General features: G+C 36.5%; 1 protein-coding gene across 1 annotated transcript in view; it reads left to right on the forward strand.

The window, feature by feature from the left end:
* Positions 1–17,051, forward strand: part of Ppp3ca (protein phosphatase 3 catalytic subunit alpha) — a 250,891-nt gene that overhangs the window by 119,377 nt on the left and 114,463 nt on the right. The window contains exon 2 of the mRNA XM_042701565.1: positions 3,136–3,336. Coding sequence (XP_042557499.1) covers positions 3,136–3,336 — 201 coding nt within the window. The remainder of the gene's footprint in view (positions 1–3,135; positions 3,337–17,051) is intronic.

A 17,051-nucleotide genomic window follows, 5' to 3' on the forward strand; every position in this document is an offset into this window, starting at 1 on the left:
TTCACAGAGCCACTAAACTTTGGCAGTTGTCTAACACAAATATTGAGAAATCATTAAAAAGAAAAAAAATAGCTCTTGCCCTTGGCCAAGTATCCTTTTGAAGTGTCTCCTTCTCCGTGTCCCATCCCATATCTTGACTTATGACTTATGGCCTGAAGAATTTTGAGAATTGGCTAGGTAAGGTATTTGTTTATCTCAAAAACATACAGAAACCCAAGTGAAAGAGAAAAATATGGCCATCAGAATGTCTCCATAGTTGTTGTTTTAAACAAGAACACTTTGTTAGTCAGGTAACATACCGGGGAGGGCAAAGAAACAAATAGAGGAAATGGCTCCCAAGTTTAATGGTTTCAATTCATCATTCCTTTCCTCCTTGTTTAAAATTTGGATTATACTATGCCTTTAGTGTTTATACTATACATTTAGTGTTTTATTTTATAGAGCAGGCCTAAATGTGTTTTCTTTTGTTTGAATATAAAAGGCTGATTTCTTATGAGAAAGCTGGTTAGATTTCAGTTCTAAACAGTGATTTACTAATGGCTTTTCTTTTTCTTGGAAACAGTGTAGTTGGGCGGTTAGCACAGGTATTCTGGCATCAGACTGTCTAAGTTTAAACTGAGGGAGACTACCCATAAATCAGCAGGTGATTACCTTGGGTGAAGTGCTTAATATTTTTAAGCGTCGGGTTTCTCTCTCAAACTAAGGTTATGGGGACTAAATGAGTTTATACCTAAACACATGTCCAGGGGCCCTACTTGTCTTACCATTTTATCACCGTGTCTGATTTTATTACCTAAACAGTGTTTGGCATAAAATAAGTGCTGCATAACTGTTAGCTACTACTATTACTATTTACTTTAGTTTTTATAACAATCATCAGATAGATATAATCCTCACTTTCCAGGTGAGGTAACTGAAGCCAGAGGAGATTATTTAAGTTGCCCAAGGTCTTAACAGCTGGTGAGTGTGCAGAGCTAGAGTTGACTTCTAGGTTCCTGAGGCCACAAAAGCTCCTCCCCACCCCCCGCCCCTGAGTCTGCTGTTGCCACTTCATTGTGTCAATGTGGTTGAATTATGAGAAAAACAATACTTGCATCCATCCATATGTTGTTAGCGATTTATTTCAAAAGTAGTTACAATTTCACTTGGAAACCTTATCACTGCTATTAGATTGCACAAAATTTCTTAGCATAGGTTTGCTGTGTTAGGCTTCTTTGATAGAGCTTTTTAGACTATGTAAGGACTAGGTTTATTCCTCAACTAGTATTCTTCCTGAAAGCAGAAGTATCGTATGAAGAGGCTGAATACTGTAGCTGGCCTTACAGAAGGCTCAGGAAAGTTACATGGAACTATGGTGATGCACATGGCCATTTAATACTAATAGATCTGAGTTTTCTAGTGGGTGAATCCTTGCATACAATAGAGAAAAATAATGTTTTTAAATGGCTTATGGGCCATTTACAAGAAATTCGTAATACTATCTCTGACTCTGGATCTTTGTATGATCTGCCACCTTAAGAGGAGTTCAGTGAATGTGTTTAGGCTGCAGTAGAGAGTCACAAATAGGAGGATTATAATTTTCAGACAAATTGTCTCCCTGTGAAAGTTTGGGGTGAGAGAAAGAGAGAAAAACTGGTCCTGAGTCTGAGCAGTAAGCGTTACTTGTTTTGTATCATTTCCCTAATTACTTCTATCTCCTCTTTGACATTATACCACCACCTCCTTACTCACTAGATGTCCCTGCGGTGGAAGTGTGCACATGAAAATCTTCATTTCCTATTGTTTTCCATGTATTTTCACCTTTTACTCGCAAATATCTGCTTTCTTCTTATGTGGTAATGGCATCAGTCAACTCAGAGACAGGACTGGAATTGGAACAGAAAATCTAGTTGAGTTTCCCTTCTCCTATCGTTGTGTTTTAATCAGAAAAACTGGCTTCCAAGTACAGAACCATCTTTGCCCTTGATTAGATATTTAGGTACTCTTTCTGTTAATAGACTTGCTTGTTGCCTAACACAAAATAAAATAAAATCTCTTAAACTATCCTACTAATAAAAGATGACATTGAAATTGTATCTGTAGGAAATATTTACAGAGACAATACATTTGTGTTTTAATTGATATTTAATTTTTATGTATTCAGGAAAGAAAATAAGTGATTCAATATTATTAATGACATTGCCACTGACATTTGAAAAACCCAGAGGCAGTCACTTTTCAAAGTAGTAACAACATGTAAGAGTTTTTTGTTTTTTGTTGTTTTTTTTACAATCAGGTAAACCTTTTTCAGTCGTATTGCCTGGATTTCCCCTATTATTCAGATTATTTCTGTGAGTCTTTGTCATCATTTCCTTTCAGAAGCAACTGAAGTCCAAAACCTATCAATAAGATAAAATGAACGCAGTCCAGATATTTCAGATGCAAGAGATAGTATAGAATGAATTAAAATACTAACATCTGATAGTTAGAGAGAAAACATTCTAATTTGAAGACAGAAGCACATAGATGCATAAGTAATGGGACAATGAATAGTCTTCTACAGATGAATACACTTTGGGAGTTTTATTCTCTAAGGCTACTTTTCCTTTCTGAACATTACTATTGTAAATGCTCATTATTTTGAAAAAAATTGAATATTTGAAACAATTCTATTATTGCAATCTAAACTCTACAGAAAATGCCACAAAAAGCTTTTTTTTTTTTTTTTTTTTTAATCTGTTGTGGGGGTTGTGGGGTTTGAACTCTGGACCTGGGCACTGTCCCTGAGTTCTTCAGCCCAAGGTGAGCCTAAGCACATTCACTGAACTCCTTTTAAGGTGGAAGATAATACAAAGATCCAGAGTCAGAGATAGTATTAAGAATTTCTTGTAAATGGCCCATAAACCATTTAAAAACTCATTATTTCTCTATTGTATGCAAGGATTCACTCACTAGAAAACTCAGATCTATTAGTATTAAATGGCCATGTGCATCATCATAGTTTCATGTAACTTTTTTTAATCAGGTTTTAATGTGAGAACTTTAAAAAATACACCGTTAGATGGCTGGTGATATGGATGGATTTCTCATGGTTATGATGATATCATCTGTTGTTAAGTTTTCGTTAATGTGATAACCGGATCCTTTCTCTTTCAGCTGTTCCGTTTCCTCCAAGTCACCGGCTTACAGCAAAGGAAGTGTTTGATAATGATGGAAAGCCGCGTGTGGATATCTTAAAAGCACATCTCATGAAGGAGGGAAGGCTGGAAGAAAGCGTTGCATTGAGAATAATCACGGAGGGTGCTTCAATTCTTCGACAGGAAAAAAACTTGCTGGATATCGATGCACCAGTCACAGGTAAGTCCTTACCAAAGTACCACAGTGGGTGGGCACTACCCCCTTGCGCCTACTTATCTTTTTTTATAGCACCAACTGTAAGATTTGCTGTCAGTAAGTCTTGTCAGATACCTTAGGATCGTGACAGTTTCCTGTTGAATCTGTACACTAAAGGATGAAGTATATTGGTACTAAATCTCTTAGATCAAACTTTAAAACCTTTTTTCTGGGGGGCTGGGAAGGTGGCTCAGTGGTAAAGTGCTTGCCTTGTATGCATGAGGCTCTGGGTTCAATTCCTCAGCACCACATAAGCGAAAAAGCTGGAAGTGGCGCTGTGGCTCAAGTGGTAGAGTGCTCGCCTTGAGTTGAAGAGCTGAAGGATAGCGCCCAGGCCCAGAGTTCAGGCCCCACAACCAGCCAAAACACACACACACACACAAACCTTTTTGCTGGGTACAAAGTCAAGAATACATAATTAGATTTTTAACATTATCACCTGTCTTAGTAAATAAATGTTTAGGAAAAATATTTAGATCAAATGAAGTTCCTGAAGGAAAAATGCTGAGTTTGGGTGTTTATTTTAAGGTTAAATTAGACTGGTTTTTATTGTGTCTTTACAATGTAGGAGAAAAACTTGCAAAACGTATGTTTTATTTTTCATGCAAGAAGCATCTACCTTGTTACCATGCTCTAAATAGTAGTGGCCATAAGTTCTGATGTTACTTAGAGATACTGTCTGTGGAACCACGAAGAACAAAGCACACAGATTACTCATTGGGCAGAGTTAGGCAATGTGTCATAAACGTTTCACAGCAGTGGAGGAAGTAAGCAAGACAAAAGCTTTGCTTCTTCAAGTGTGAGGTTCAGGCTGGCATTTCTTAGATACTATGACCTTAACATTTTTTTTTTAGTATCTAAATAGTAGTTAATTCTCATCACCTTCCTGGCAACAATTGAATCGGATTTTCTGGGGCAAGGCCAGCATGCTGTCCTTCATCAAGTCCTCTGACTTGTGCTGACTGATGCACACTAAAGTTTCATAAGCATGGGACCTAGGACTTCAGGAAAGCATCCAGAATATAAACCAACTTTACTTTCTGAATGTTTTTATTTTATGACTTCTTATAGACCAGATATGTATTTTGTCTAAGTAAGCTAGCCTGAAGTCATAAAAATGAAATCTGATTAGAAACCAGAGCATCTCATGCCTAGAGAATTTTGATCTACTTTTGTCAGCTTTGCTGAACTTGCTTTCATTCTGAGAGAACTTAAAATGTTTACTGTCCCCTTCAATATTCTCAAACCTTGAGACAAAGAATATTGTCCATTTTGAAGGAAAGGGGACATTTAATTAAAGTATGTTATATACTTGAGAGTGGTTCTTTTTTCTCAGTCTTTATGTACTTATAAACTTCTGTTCTTCAAATATATGTTTGATTGTTACTGCTGGGGAAAAGATAAGTTGTTGTGGATATCACACTAGACCTTGGTGACTAAAAGATCCGTAGGGACCTAGGCATTTCTATTCCAACAACATTCTTTGCCTTATTTGGTTGACAATAAAGTACTGTTTTTCTTGTCTTTAATTTAGAAGAAGAATAACCAGGGTTAGAGTCAGGAATCAGAAGGAATATATTCTAGTTGTATTAGCCTTATTGAAAAATCAGTGACTAAAACAGGCAGTAAAGGTTCCCTGTGCTTAACACCATGAACCTTCTTTATTTCCCATTTTATAAAATGGAGGCCAGACATTACCACCAGTTCATAGGAACCAAACTGTAAGGACAAAGTAATGCTTTTTAAAAAAAACATTCTTAGAAATGAAAATATTATTTTTTAGTGTCTAAATACTAAATCCACAGTCGTGAAATCACATTCAGATGAACCTTCATTTCTGCTTCCAAATAATGGCAAAATAGAGCATTTGTAATATCCTTGTCATTAAGCTCATTTGTTCTTGATATGAATATATGACATATTGTATTGGGTTGATGTTCTTTTCTTCATTTCACTTGATAATGTGCACTTTCCATTGAAGAGTTCACATTAAATTCACTAATCAGCCCAGTAGGTCTTAAGTTACAACTAAAAGGAAACATAGAAAATAGGAATTAGGACAAAATATTTTCTGGAATAAGGTAGTATCTCTTCTGTTGGCTTAGGCTCTGACTTTCCTGGAGGAAAGCTCAAGGAACAGTATGAAAGAGCCTTGGGTTCTGTAGTTCTACAGTAACCCTCTCCACCCCACCCATCTTGTTTGAAAGGTGTGGGTTCATTTAGGTCCTCTTTTCCCCTTTATAATTCTGTACATTTTAATTTGGGGAAGACAACTAAATCGCTGCCCACTCCCAGTCTGTATCCTTGCATCCATCCCTCTGAAGAGGACAATAACACAGAGTAGATTTGCGAATGTGGGTCCAGGAAGGAAGCCAAATGATCCTGTGGGCCCCCTATCAAAACAAGGGAATCACAATGTAAGATCAACTTTCCTCAAAGTTAATTTGCCTAATTAGAATTGTAATTCTCACGGGAGAGGTTTAACTCAAAGAGTTTATTTATGAGTTAACTGTATTTGGGGGAAGAATAATATCTTCTCTCTCTCTGACTTTCTTCATGGAGTTGTGTATGTCTTTATCTGCTTGCAGATATATAAATGGAAGATTGAAAATTGTCACCAAGCACCAGTGGCACATACTTGTAGTGCTAACTTATATAGGAGGCTGAGGTCCTAGGAAGATCAGGATTTGAAGCCAGCTCTGAACAGAAAAATTCATGAGACCCTCATCTCAAAAGGAAAAACTGGGTGTGGTAGCATATCTTGTTATCCTAGCTGTGCTGTGGAACTTAAAAATAGGTGGATTCTGGTCCAGGCACATGTCAGGGTAGGAAATGAGATCCTGTCTCAGAAATAACCAGTATAAAAAGGACTGATGTCATAGATTGGCAGAATAGCACCTGCCTAGCAAGCATGAGGCCCTGAGTTCAAACTTCAGTACTCCCAAAATGGGAAATAAAATTGTGGTCAAATATGAGTATGGACACTCACTTTGATAGTGCAACTGAAGGAAACTTTCTAGGACACTTTCTTTGAGCAGGTGATATGAGTTATGTAGGTGTGAATAAGACCTAGTCCATTCCTTGCCTTTCAAGGGCTCCAAATTAAATAGGAAAAACTGAAACATGTATTTACCTAAAGATAAGTATATCCACCCATTGATTGAATGAAAGGCTCTGATGTGATTATTCAAGCTAATTAGGAAACATCCAAAAGAATATAGCTAACTTAAATCCAGGAAAAACATTCTGTCTTTTAAGTAGCTAAGGTTTCCCTGTTAATGTTCATTGATTGTATTTCATCTTTCAGCTTAACAAATGTTCAAATAGCTATAATCCTACCAATCCTGAATATGGATTGAGAACTCCAGAAACATAAGACTGTGGATGATTGAGCACCTGAGATATATATCATCCTTGACACAGTCACTAAGTGTTTAGTGAGGGAGCCGGGCACGTTAATTAATTAATTGTATTTTGTTAATAACTGTAATGCAGGTATCGAAAACTAGTATGGGTATTCAGAAAAAGGGATGTAGGAGCCATAAAAAGTATTGAGAAGTTATGTGATAGCTGGGTGGGTTATATATTAAAACTAAGCTTCTACAATGTTAAAAAGAAATAAAGCCACAACATATCAATGGCACAGACATCTTTTGTAGAGTAAGTGTGTCTCTCTATAAGAGAGAGATTTGAGGTGCGGAGGAAGAGAGGAGAATGGTGGAGAGGTTGAGAGGCCAGGATCATATACCCCGGTACTACAGTGGGAAGTCAGGGTCTTTGAGCCAGGGTATGTCATAATGAAGTTAGTGGCACAGAAGTACCCAGCAAGAGACTAGGGTAGGCTGTGGAAGAATTCCTGGGAGAAGACTTATTTGATTTGGCAGGGTGTGAGGGTGCAGGAGCTTTAAAAAAATGACTGTTATTGTTGATGTAAAAGTTTTAAAATCAAATATTTTTGCAGTTTGACATTAAAAAAAAAAATCAGTTCCCATTATAGTCTCCGTGAGGACGGCCAGTTTGCTACATTTCTTCGTGCTCAGATTTTCCTGTTTTCCCTTTGACATAGCAGAGAACTTTCCACTCATTTATAAAGCAGAGGCAGACCTGGAAGTTAGCTTTCTGAGTAGATGGCTTTGGACCTCATTTTCTGCTCTCTGGACTGAGAGGATAGGCCAGCATCAGCTGGGTGAACTGCTAATCTCTCTGCTTTGTCTGTTTCCTGCAGTGGAGGATTTGTCCCTGTGGCAGCAAAAGGATTCCCTCAGTGGCTGGGGCTGCCATTTAGCGTGTCAGGCAGTTGCCAGGAGAACCCTCTGGCTTTGTTCCTGGCTGTGAGAGTGGACCAGTGGCCAAGTTTAAGGTCACGGCATTCCTTCCCTTACAGCAGCTGACGTCAATTAGGAGAATTCCCCTCGCCTGGACTCTGGGGAGAGTTAAGTGGGGATTGGAATCCGATCGGGACCTAAAAGATCAGTGTTTATACTTCTCATACTATCATTTGTCATTATGAAGCACCATGGCCTTGGTTCATATGGGGATAAAATATTACTTCTGGGTCATTTTTGCCTACTTGCATTTCAGAGGCTAATCTTTAAGGCCTGCTCTGCACTCAGAGGCCTATTTTGGTACCCAGCCTCCTGCTGGCAAGTGAGTGTATTTCTGTCCGAGCCTTTGACAGCAGCACATCATTTTCTTGTCTTTATTCTCCTTAATTTAGGCCTTTGCATGTGAGCCAAAGTCCTTTTCACTGACTTGTTGATCTGTTAACCTCTCCGGTCTTGTGTAGTTGTTCCTAGGAAACCCATTTACAAATGAGAAAAGGGAGAGAAACAGAGCGAAAGTCAGTGTTTCCAAACTTGAACACAAATTGGAAACACCTGTACGACTTTGTAACCCACAAATCACCAATTCAGACCTCCTGATTTCAGATTCATTGGCTCTTAAGTAGGACTCGAGAAGGACTTGAGAATTTGATGCTCATAAAGATGCTATTGTTCAGCTACCACAGTGTGGGAACCACTGTTTTTAAGTGCTTGGAATTGAGGTCAGGCCTTGGTCTATATAACTCATATTTACACTGTTTTGCATATGTTGTATGCCTTCTGTACTACAGAATGCTTTCAGTTCATTCAAAAATTTATACCTACTTGTTACTGAAGAAATATATGAACAATACTGATATTTCAAGAAACAGATGGAATACATTATGTTGACTGCTGATTATAATTATAAGTAATAATATATTGCTATAACATGAGAGTGTGGAGAGAGAGAAAGAGGAAGAAAGAAAGGCATAGAGTTTATATATGTGGTGTTTCTCAGTAAAAACATATGAGGAGAATGCTATAGGAGTTTACTCTGGCAAATATGTACTGGGATAGTTTGTAAAGGACAGAAAGAAAGGCCCTTGTGAATCCAGGGATAATGGACAGTTCCTATGGCTGAGCCATGGAAATTCCATGTTTGCATGTGCAAATCAGCTGTAGTTTATTATCATCACTAAAATTTAACACTATTCACAGGAAACATTTGATGGCCATTATAATTCCATCATAAAGAGATACTTTAGGACACAGTATACTATGACCTTTTCAATTTCCCAAGAGCGGTTACTTTTTACAAGTGGAAAAAAAGTTAAAGAAAGAACTGTTGATAAGGCAGCTGTGGAATTGGTTTCATCAGAAGATAAACATTCTCAGAATTGTTCTTAAAATTTGAAAATGGTCCCTTGAAGTAAAAATACCTATTGTTTTGAAGAAGAGTAACATGTATTAAAATCAGAGGCTGCATGTATGGCTCAAGTAGTACAACATCTGGCCAGCAAGTAGTAAGTCTTGAGTTCAAACCCTAATATTTCCAAAATTAAAAAAATAGAATTAAATATATTAAAATCAGTACTTTTGTATCTTTTCAGAGAAACAGTATTTCAAATCTTGTTGAACTGACAGGTAGAAAAAGTATCTTAGATACTTCTTTTGTGTCCAGATTGTATTCCTATTTCTGGTCTAATCTCATGTTCCAGCTTTCCATTGATTATTTTTCTCCTTCTGAAGCTTGGACTATATAACACACAATCCTGAATATTGGTTGTCAGACACTAGTACTGGCTCATGACAAAGTTTTCACTGGCCAAAGTGGAATTATCTTTTTCATTTCCGTGACAACCATGTATGTATGTATGTATGTATGTATGTATGTATGTATGTATGTATGTGTGTGTGTGTGTGTGTATATATGTGTGTGTATGTATGTATGTATTACTTGTATGTATATATACATATATTATGTAGTTTGCTAGCAGCCTCACTGCATGACCATTGCCTCCTGGAGTAACGTGAAAGTTCATGCAATGATTTTAGACCTGAATCATTCTGTTGAGGAAGGGGGAAAAAAATGCCTTTCAAAAATGTTCAGGTTCTTTTCTATGGAACGTAAATGGTCGAAGTGTTTAGACCAAACAGTGTGTATGTGCATCAGTATGGTTACATATCCAAGATGCATTGTACACATCAAATGCTTTCTTAAAAGTCAAAAAAAATTAAATGTGTAACCTAAAATTAAGTAAGGGAAGGGGGAAGGGGGTTCAGAGGGATGGGTGAGAATGTTGAAAGGGGTGGCATTGATCAAGATACACTGCATTTGCAGGCTCCAGTGGCTCATGCCTGTAGTCCTAGCTATTCAGGGGGCTGAGATCTGAGGATCACAGTTCAAAAACCAGCCTGAACAGGAAAGTCCATGAGATTCTGATCTCCAATAAACTACCAGAAAGCTGGAAGTGGCGCTGTGGCTCAAGTGGTAGAGTGCTAGCTAGCCTTGAGCTGAAGGGGTTAGGGACAGCGCCCAGGCCCAGAGTTCAAGCCCCAGTACACACTCTCTCTCTCTCTCTCTCTCTCTCTCTCACACACACACACACACACACACACACACACACACACACACACACACAAAGATACACTGCATTTATAAAATGTTTTGTTGAATGGCAACTCCTTTGTACAACTACTTAAAGATAATAAAAACTATTTCAGAAAAAAACAAATACCACTTTAAGATCCTCTTATGAGAATAACATTTTAGCAAAATGTTTTTGTACAAAAGAGAGAAAGGACAGCAAACCTCTATCAAATGAATCATCAGCATTTTTTTCAGAAAATTTTAAGAAACAAGATTGTATTTTGATTTTGGAATGTCATGTCCATACTTCCTTGCAGAATTAAATATGCAGTATGGTTTTTCTTATTGCTTGAAGTCCTGGACCATTTGAGGCAGCCACATAAGATTAGACAGCAAAGCTTTTTAAAAAAATTTTTTAGTTGGTTATGGGACTTGGACTCTGGGCCTGGGCGCTGTCCCTCACGTCTTCAGCTCAAGGCTAGTGCTCTACCACTTGAGCCACAGCACCACTTCCAGTTTTCTGGTGGTTTATTGGAGATAAGAGTCTCCTGCCTGGGCTGGCTTTGAACTGCAATCCTCAGATATCAGGCCCCTGAGTATCTAGGATTACAGGCGTGAGCCACCAGTGCAGAAAAGGGAAGCTTTTTGAAATTCAGGTTCCAGAGTGTATATCCAGGAAGGAAATCAGAGCTGCTTAATTTTTTTTTTCCTTCATGCTCTGTGCTTCTTCACTACTTCCTTTCTTCTTCACAGTAAAGAAAACATTGAAAGAATAAAAGGGAAAATTGTATGCAAAGAAGTAAACGTAAAGTTGGTGAGCTTTCCTTTTCTCTTCAGGCTCAATTTGTATTGAGTTCTTTTTTCTTCAGGGGAAAAAAGAAGATCGTTTTATTTATACAGTATTTCTTTTCAGATTCATGTTGTCACTACATTCAAGATACTATTTTTTAAGACATCATTATTGTTGGGTTTCTTTTAGATTTTGTGATGTGCCTTAGTCATTATAATATTAAAGAATCCATTTGGAATTCATGAAACAGTAACAATTGGGATCCCTGCAGGTGGCGCCTGATTTCAGATGCCATCTGGTGGTCTGCATCTGTAATCTAATTGTACTTGCCACCACCGTCTTCTGTCCTCTGTCCATGGAAGACTAGAAATGGCATGTAAAGATATTTGTTCCTAACTTTAAAGAAACAGATCTGTTGTGTCTTCCTTTCTGTTTACTCAAAGCAATACCCATTTGCTTTGTTCTTCATGAGCATCATTATCTGATCCTTTAGTTAAAAACAAAACAAAAGATAATTAGGCTTTAGGTAGTAGAACTCCATTTTTGCCACAGAAATGTATAGGCATTCAAAATCACCTTTCAAATCCTAATCATCTGTATTCATTTAGCTTTAAAATGGTAAATCTTGATTGGTTATGTGTATATCATAGAGTGACTCAGAAATTACCAAAAAAAAAAAAAAAGTCTGAACATGAAGCAGCAATTACCCTTTGAAATTCTCTTCATCGTGATTTAAACATTAAAAGCTAACCCCCTCAAAGGTGGAACTTAGCTTAATTGTAACTACGCTTGTCTTGGCTTTCTTCAGGAGATTAGCTAGTAAGATTTATGAAATATGTATCAAAGCTAGGTGAAAGTTAGCAAGTCGTTTGCATTAGTGATATAAAATGCCCATTCCACTTGGAAATCTGAATTGGACAATGTTAAAAGCACATTTTTTTCCTAGCCCCGAACAAAATAATGTGTGGCTAGTTTGCAGAATTAATTAGTGTCTTGAAGAAACGTGCCAGTTTATATACATATACATGTGTATATATCACGAATCACAGGTAGCTGGAGTGATCCCAAACAGTGGCTCTTGTATTATTGCTAGAGCTGTTTTTCTCCTGCTGGTTGTTCCATTGTATTTTATATGAGCTCCTAGTTCTGTTATTTTGTTTGATGATTTCAGGTACAGAGGCTTTTCAACTGTACTAATCTAGACAACATAGCAGGCATTATATGTCCTTAAAAACTAAGAGAATTGTGCAGTGAAAAAAAGAAGACAGGTACTAGTCTGTTCCTGTTCCCTCTTCTTCCTTTCAAAATTCCAAATGTTTTAATTTTGATGAGAAAATTAAGTTTATTTTTATTAATAATTTTAATGGTGTCAGGAAACCAATTAGAAAGAAATTAGAAAAAATATGAAATATTGACCATTAAAGATGTTTCTGAAATTAGAAGAAACTAAATATGCAAAAGTGGCCTCTGTTACGTGTCCCTCCTGAAAGTAATGATTCTTTGTTTTTGATCACTGGCAATCTTGACACAAATACACTAGCTGTTCAAAACTGAATGATTGGCTTTTGAAATAGCAGTTCAAAGAACTGCCAAGGGTACATTATCTGGATTTTACATCTTCCAAGGAATGTGCAACTGTAGGTTGCTTTGTGACATTTAAATAAAAAGAAATGTTACAAGATTTTTCAGTGACATTTTTTTCCCCTTCCCATTGGTGACTCCAGACTATTTCAGGATGTTTTGTTGTAAACCTTTTTGTTAAAGGGTTTTCTAGAAAGTGCAGACTCTCCTAATAACAATGTCTTCGTATGTCAATATTCTTTGAATAAAGGAACACTATTCAGATAACAAATGCAGCTGGAAAAAAAAAGAAATTCTAGGTTAAGGGCTTATGTATCAAAACAATATATATTGATTGGTCACAGATAATACCTTTTTTCTTTTGTACACAATGGAGAAATATAAACCATTTTCAGAGAATAGCTAATATTGTAGTTTCTATTTAAAGCAGAAAGTCAACTTAATAACTCTGGAAGGTAGATACTATTAGATAATCCACTTTTATATATGAAAAAATGAGGTATAGATTTAAAGAATTTGTCCAAGGTTTCACATATGATAAATTTATGATGTAGAGGGTTCTGGCCAGTCCATTATAATATGGTGTGTGTGTGTGTGTGTGTGTGTGTGTGTGTGTGTGTGTGTGTGTGTGTGTGTGTGTGTGTAGTTTGGGATTAAGCCTCAGGCCTTGTATATGCTAAGCAAGTTTTTCATCCCTGAGCTGTATGCTGTATCCCCAGTTCCCATTATGGATTCCTAGGCAATGTAGTTCCTGAACCCAATGCCATATAAGGGGAGGAAGTTGGCCAATGACACCTGATTAAAATATCCTTAAATAGGACATTCTCTGTTGTCATTAGACTAAACTTTGAACAAGTGTCTAATCAATACTTACGTTCTAAGCAACCAGATTATTCCCTCCATATCATATGACTTTTAGAGAAGGATAGGTACTGTGAAGCAATTTAACAATTAGAATATGTGGAGAGCCTAGTAATGTTTTAAACATGAATGAATACATGCATTTTTTTCCTTTTCTTTCCCTACATGGTCTTTTGTGTATACTTCAGCTTTAGAATTTTTTTATTTGAAATGACAAGAAGTGTTAGACATGTGGGAATAAATTATAACCAGATCTGAAATTCTAACAATATCTCTCAATGAAATTAACTTTAACCCTCAGTTCCTACTGGCTTTTTAGTGAAGTCTGAACTCTAGAATTTCTTTTTTTTGTTCTTCCCTTTCCCCTAAATTATTGGTCAAGCAGTATTGGTTGCAAAGTACATTGGTAACCCAAACCAACCAAATTATTTGCTTGATTCTTGTCTGAAATTAGTACTTTTTTTCTGGTTAAAAGAAAATAGATACACAAGTTTGGGGACCAAGAAAATTTCATGGTGGTGTTTGGATACCATTTAGAAATGCATTTTGGCCCTCCCTATTTGCTGAACTGTGGAATGGCTTGTTCCCTTCACCCATGACTCAGATTCCTGCCCAACACTAGATTGCTCTGCCTTGTCTCACTCTAGAAAAAGTACCCAGCCCTTGTCCTGCAAATCCGCAGCTAAAAAATGATAATGAGTATATTTTGGACACTTAAGACATGCCATGCGGTGGTGCCCCGTAATGGACATCCTGGTGAGCTTGGCACTGTTGTTAATCCCTCTGATAGGGAGGAACTCTGTTAGAATAACTGCAACTTGAGCCTCAGTAGTCATTTAAAAAATTGTTAAGAAAAAAGCTGAAGTTAATCTTGATAATATATTTTAGTTAACTTAAGCTATAAATATTGTCATTTCAACATGTTTCTAAGGTGTCATTAAATACATAATTTGTGTTCTTTAATACCTTTGAATAATGACGTATTTTCTAATAGCAGTACATTGTATTCTGACTCACCATGTTCCAAGTACTCAATGATTGCGTGTGGCTAGGGGCTACCATATTGGATATAAGAGTTACAGAGGAAGAAACTGAAACTTGCTTGGCAAGTAATGTATCTGTGATACATACTTCTGGTACCAGGAGCTTATTATCAAAAGCAAGTTACCCAGTCGGAGCCTCAAGACATCACATTATACCACCTCTGGAACTGTTAGACTCTTCTGTCTTTACCTGTATCACATCTAGCCAGCGTAGTCGTATTCTCTTCTATACTTACTGTTTCAGTTGTACCTATGTTATTGGGTTCTATCATCTTTGATCACTTTCGCTGTTCAGTCCATAAAATCACAGACCCTGGACATCCAGGGGAGTCATATGTCTTCTTTTTTCTGACATAGCTGGCTTCATCTTTGTGAGTTCATGCCTTTACAATGCACTGTTACTTCCATTGGCAGAAACTGTATTCTATTTACAATTCTTCTGGTCTGTGCCCCCAAACACACTATTTTATGTGCCCAAATGATCTTGCACAAAACTACTCTATTCATTTCATTAAAGTGCAATTTTGATTACCACTCAATTACTCAAAAAGCATCTCTGACTCACCATTCCTTAAGGTAGTCATTCTAAATGCAGTGGAGCAAGGTTCATAGAAGAAGTATATTTAACGTATGAGAAATCTGGTAGAGTAGAGCAATGGGACGTTAGAGCAAGAATTTAGGACAGCAAAGCCGTGTAACAGACTTGCTACCAACACTGCCATCTTTTGTAGACTGATTTTCACGAACCATCCATTAGAAAAAGCTTGTGTCAAGAAAGGAAATAAAATGTGTAAAATGGTATAATAATACAAATTTTATCATATGCAATTTCATAACAAAATTTTCTATATTTGATATGTCTGTAGTATTAATTTAGTTTCATTATGTGTAAGTAAACACATCCAGTGTTCACATGATTGTAGGATGTCAAGAAAACATAAAGGAAGCAAAAGTTTTTAGTAGTTTTCAATCAGAGACACCATAAAGTACTGTTCAATTTATTATCTTTTAATAGATATTCTACCAGTCTTACCTTCTCCAAGTGCTTCAGATGGCCAGTCAACTAAAATGAAGGCTAAAATTTTCTAGTATTCTATCTATCCATCATCTATCTATCTGTCTGTCTCTGTCTGTTTAGCTAGCTAGCTAGCTATAACTAACTTATTTATCAGAGAGTAAGTTCTGATTGAGGGAGTTTACCTATCTATCACTTTGAGAACATCATCCCAAAAGAATTATTATGCCATCCTTATTATCGTTCTTGCCTCTTACTAATATACACTTAGCATCCATAAGATAGAAGTTGTGTGTTGAGTCTGGCAATGCATCATCTAGAAGGGTTTGTGCATCCCGATATTGTACTTGCCACATTCTCCCGCATTATTTAAATTTTAAAAAACAAATGTTTCTCATTTAAGCTATTGTCATGTGTGGATTTTCATTATACATTGTGGAACCCCATATTCTAATACAAAGTCAGAATCAATTGATATCTTCCATCAAGATTGTTACCCTTATAAATGACCTTAACTCTCACCATAAGACCTACCCTTTTCCAGATAGAGACTAACATATTGTTCTTTTTAATAAATATTGATTAGTTTGTTTCTCCATTATGGGATATATAACAGAAATTCTATCCATTTGAAGGATGTCTTCTGTTTGAATTTTTCTATTTCCCTTGACTTGAATTGTGTGCATTTCTCAAGAGGAGGCTCAAGTCTATGTCCCCTGAGATTTCCTTGATCTTCACATACCAAGGTTTTCCTTTTCCCTTATATTGCATAGTAGTTTGTTATTTTTGCTTGCTATTTCATGTTTATCTTACCTCCTACATAGAGTACCAATTCCTCATGGAAAATACCTGTATCTGAAACTTCTCAAAAGCAGCCATATTATCTATTCCAGGGCCTGCGTATACTAGATGCTTAATGATTATTTAATTTTATTGATTTTGCTGAATATCAATAAAAGCTTAGCTGATTGTTTAACTTAGCAGTCCTGGATATCCTTTTATATATTACCTTTTTGTAAGATAAGATTAAGGCTGCTTTCATCTTTTTCCAATTTCATTATCCTAGAAATAAAGAAAGCATAGCATAGTATAATTACTTACAATGAGTAAATAATTGCCTGTGAAATTGTTCAGCCTAAACTCCTGCATTTTGTTCATGAGACACAACAAACTATTGTCAACCCTTTATTTAGATAGACTTCCTAATAATAATGATAATTCACAACAACCTTGTTTTACACTGTATTTGTAATCTCATGATTTCATATGTAGAGATTTGATAGCATGTGAAAATTCATAATTGTCAATCTTTCATAGAACTATAGTAGATTTTATTTCATCTCACCCATACTTTGCAATGTATTCCCGTTTTATATGTCAAATCTGCAAAAGCTTTCTCTGTGTTTTATCAGATCCTTTTAGTTCACAAATTATAGCTGTTTGAGGAGAATTGAAAATTAGAAAAACAATTTATGTAGCAGAAGACTTTTAAGTT

The sequence above is a fragment of the Dipodomys spectabilis genome, unplaced genomic scaffold (genome assembly GCF_019054845.1).
Source record: "Dipodomys spectabilis isolate Male_0828 unplaced genomic scaffold, ASM1905484v1 ptg000297l, whole genome shotgun sequence".
In the NCBI taxonomy this organism is placed as follows: Eukaryota; Metazoa; Chordata; class Mammalia; order Rodentia; family Heteromyidae; genus Dipodomys; species Dipodomys spectabilis.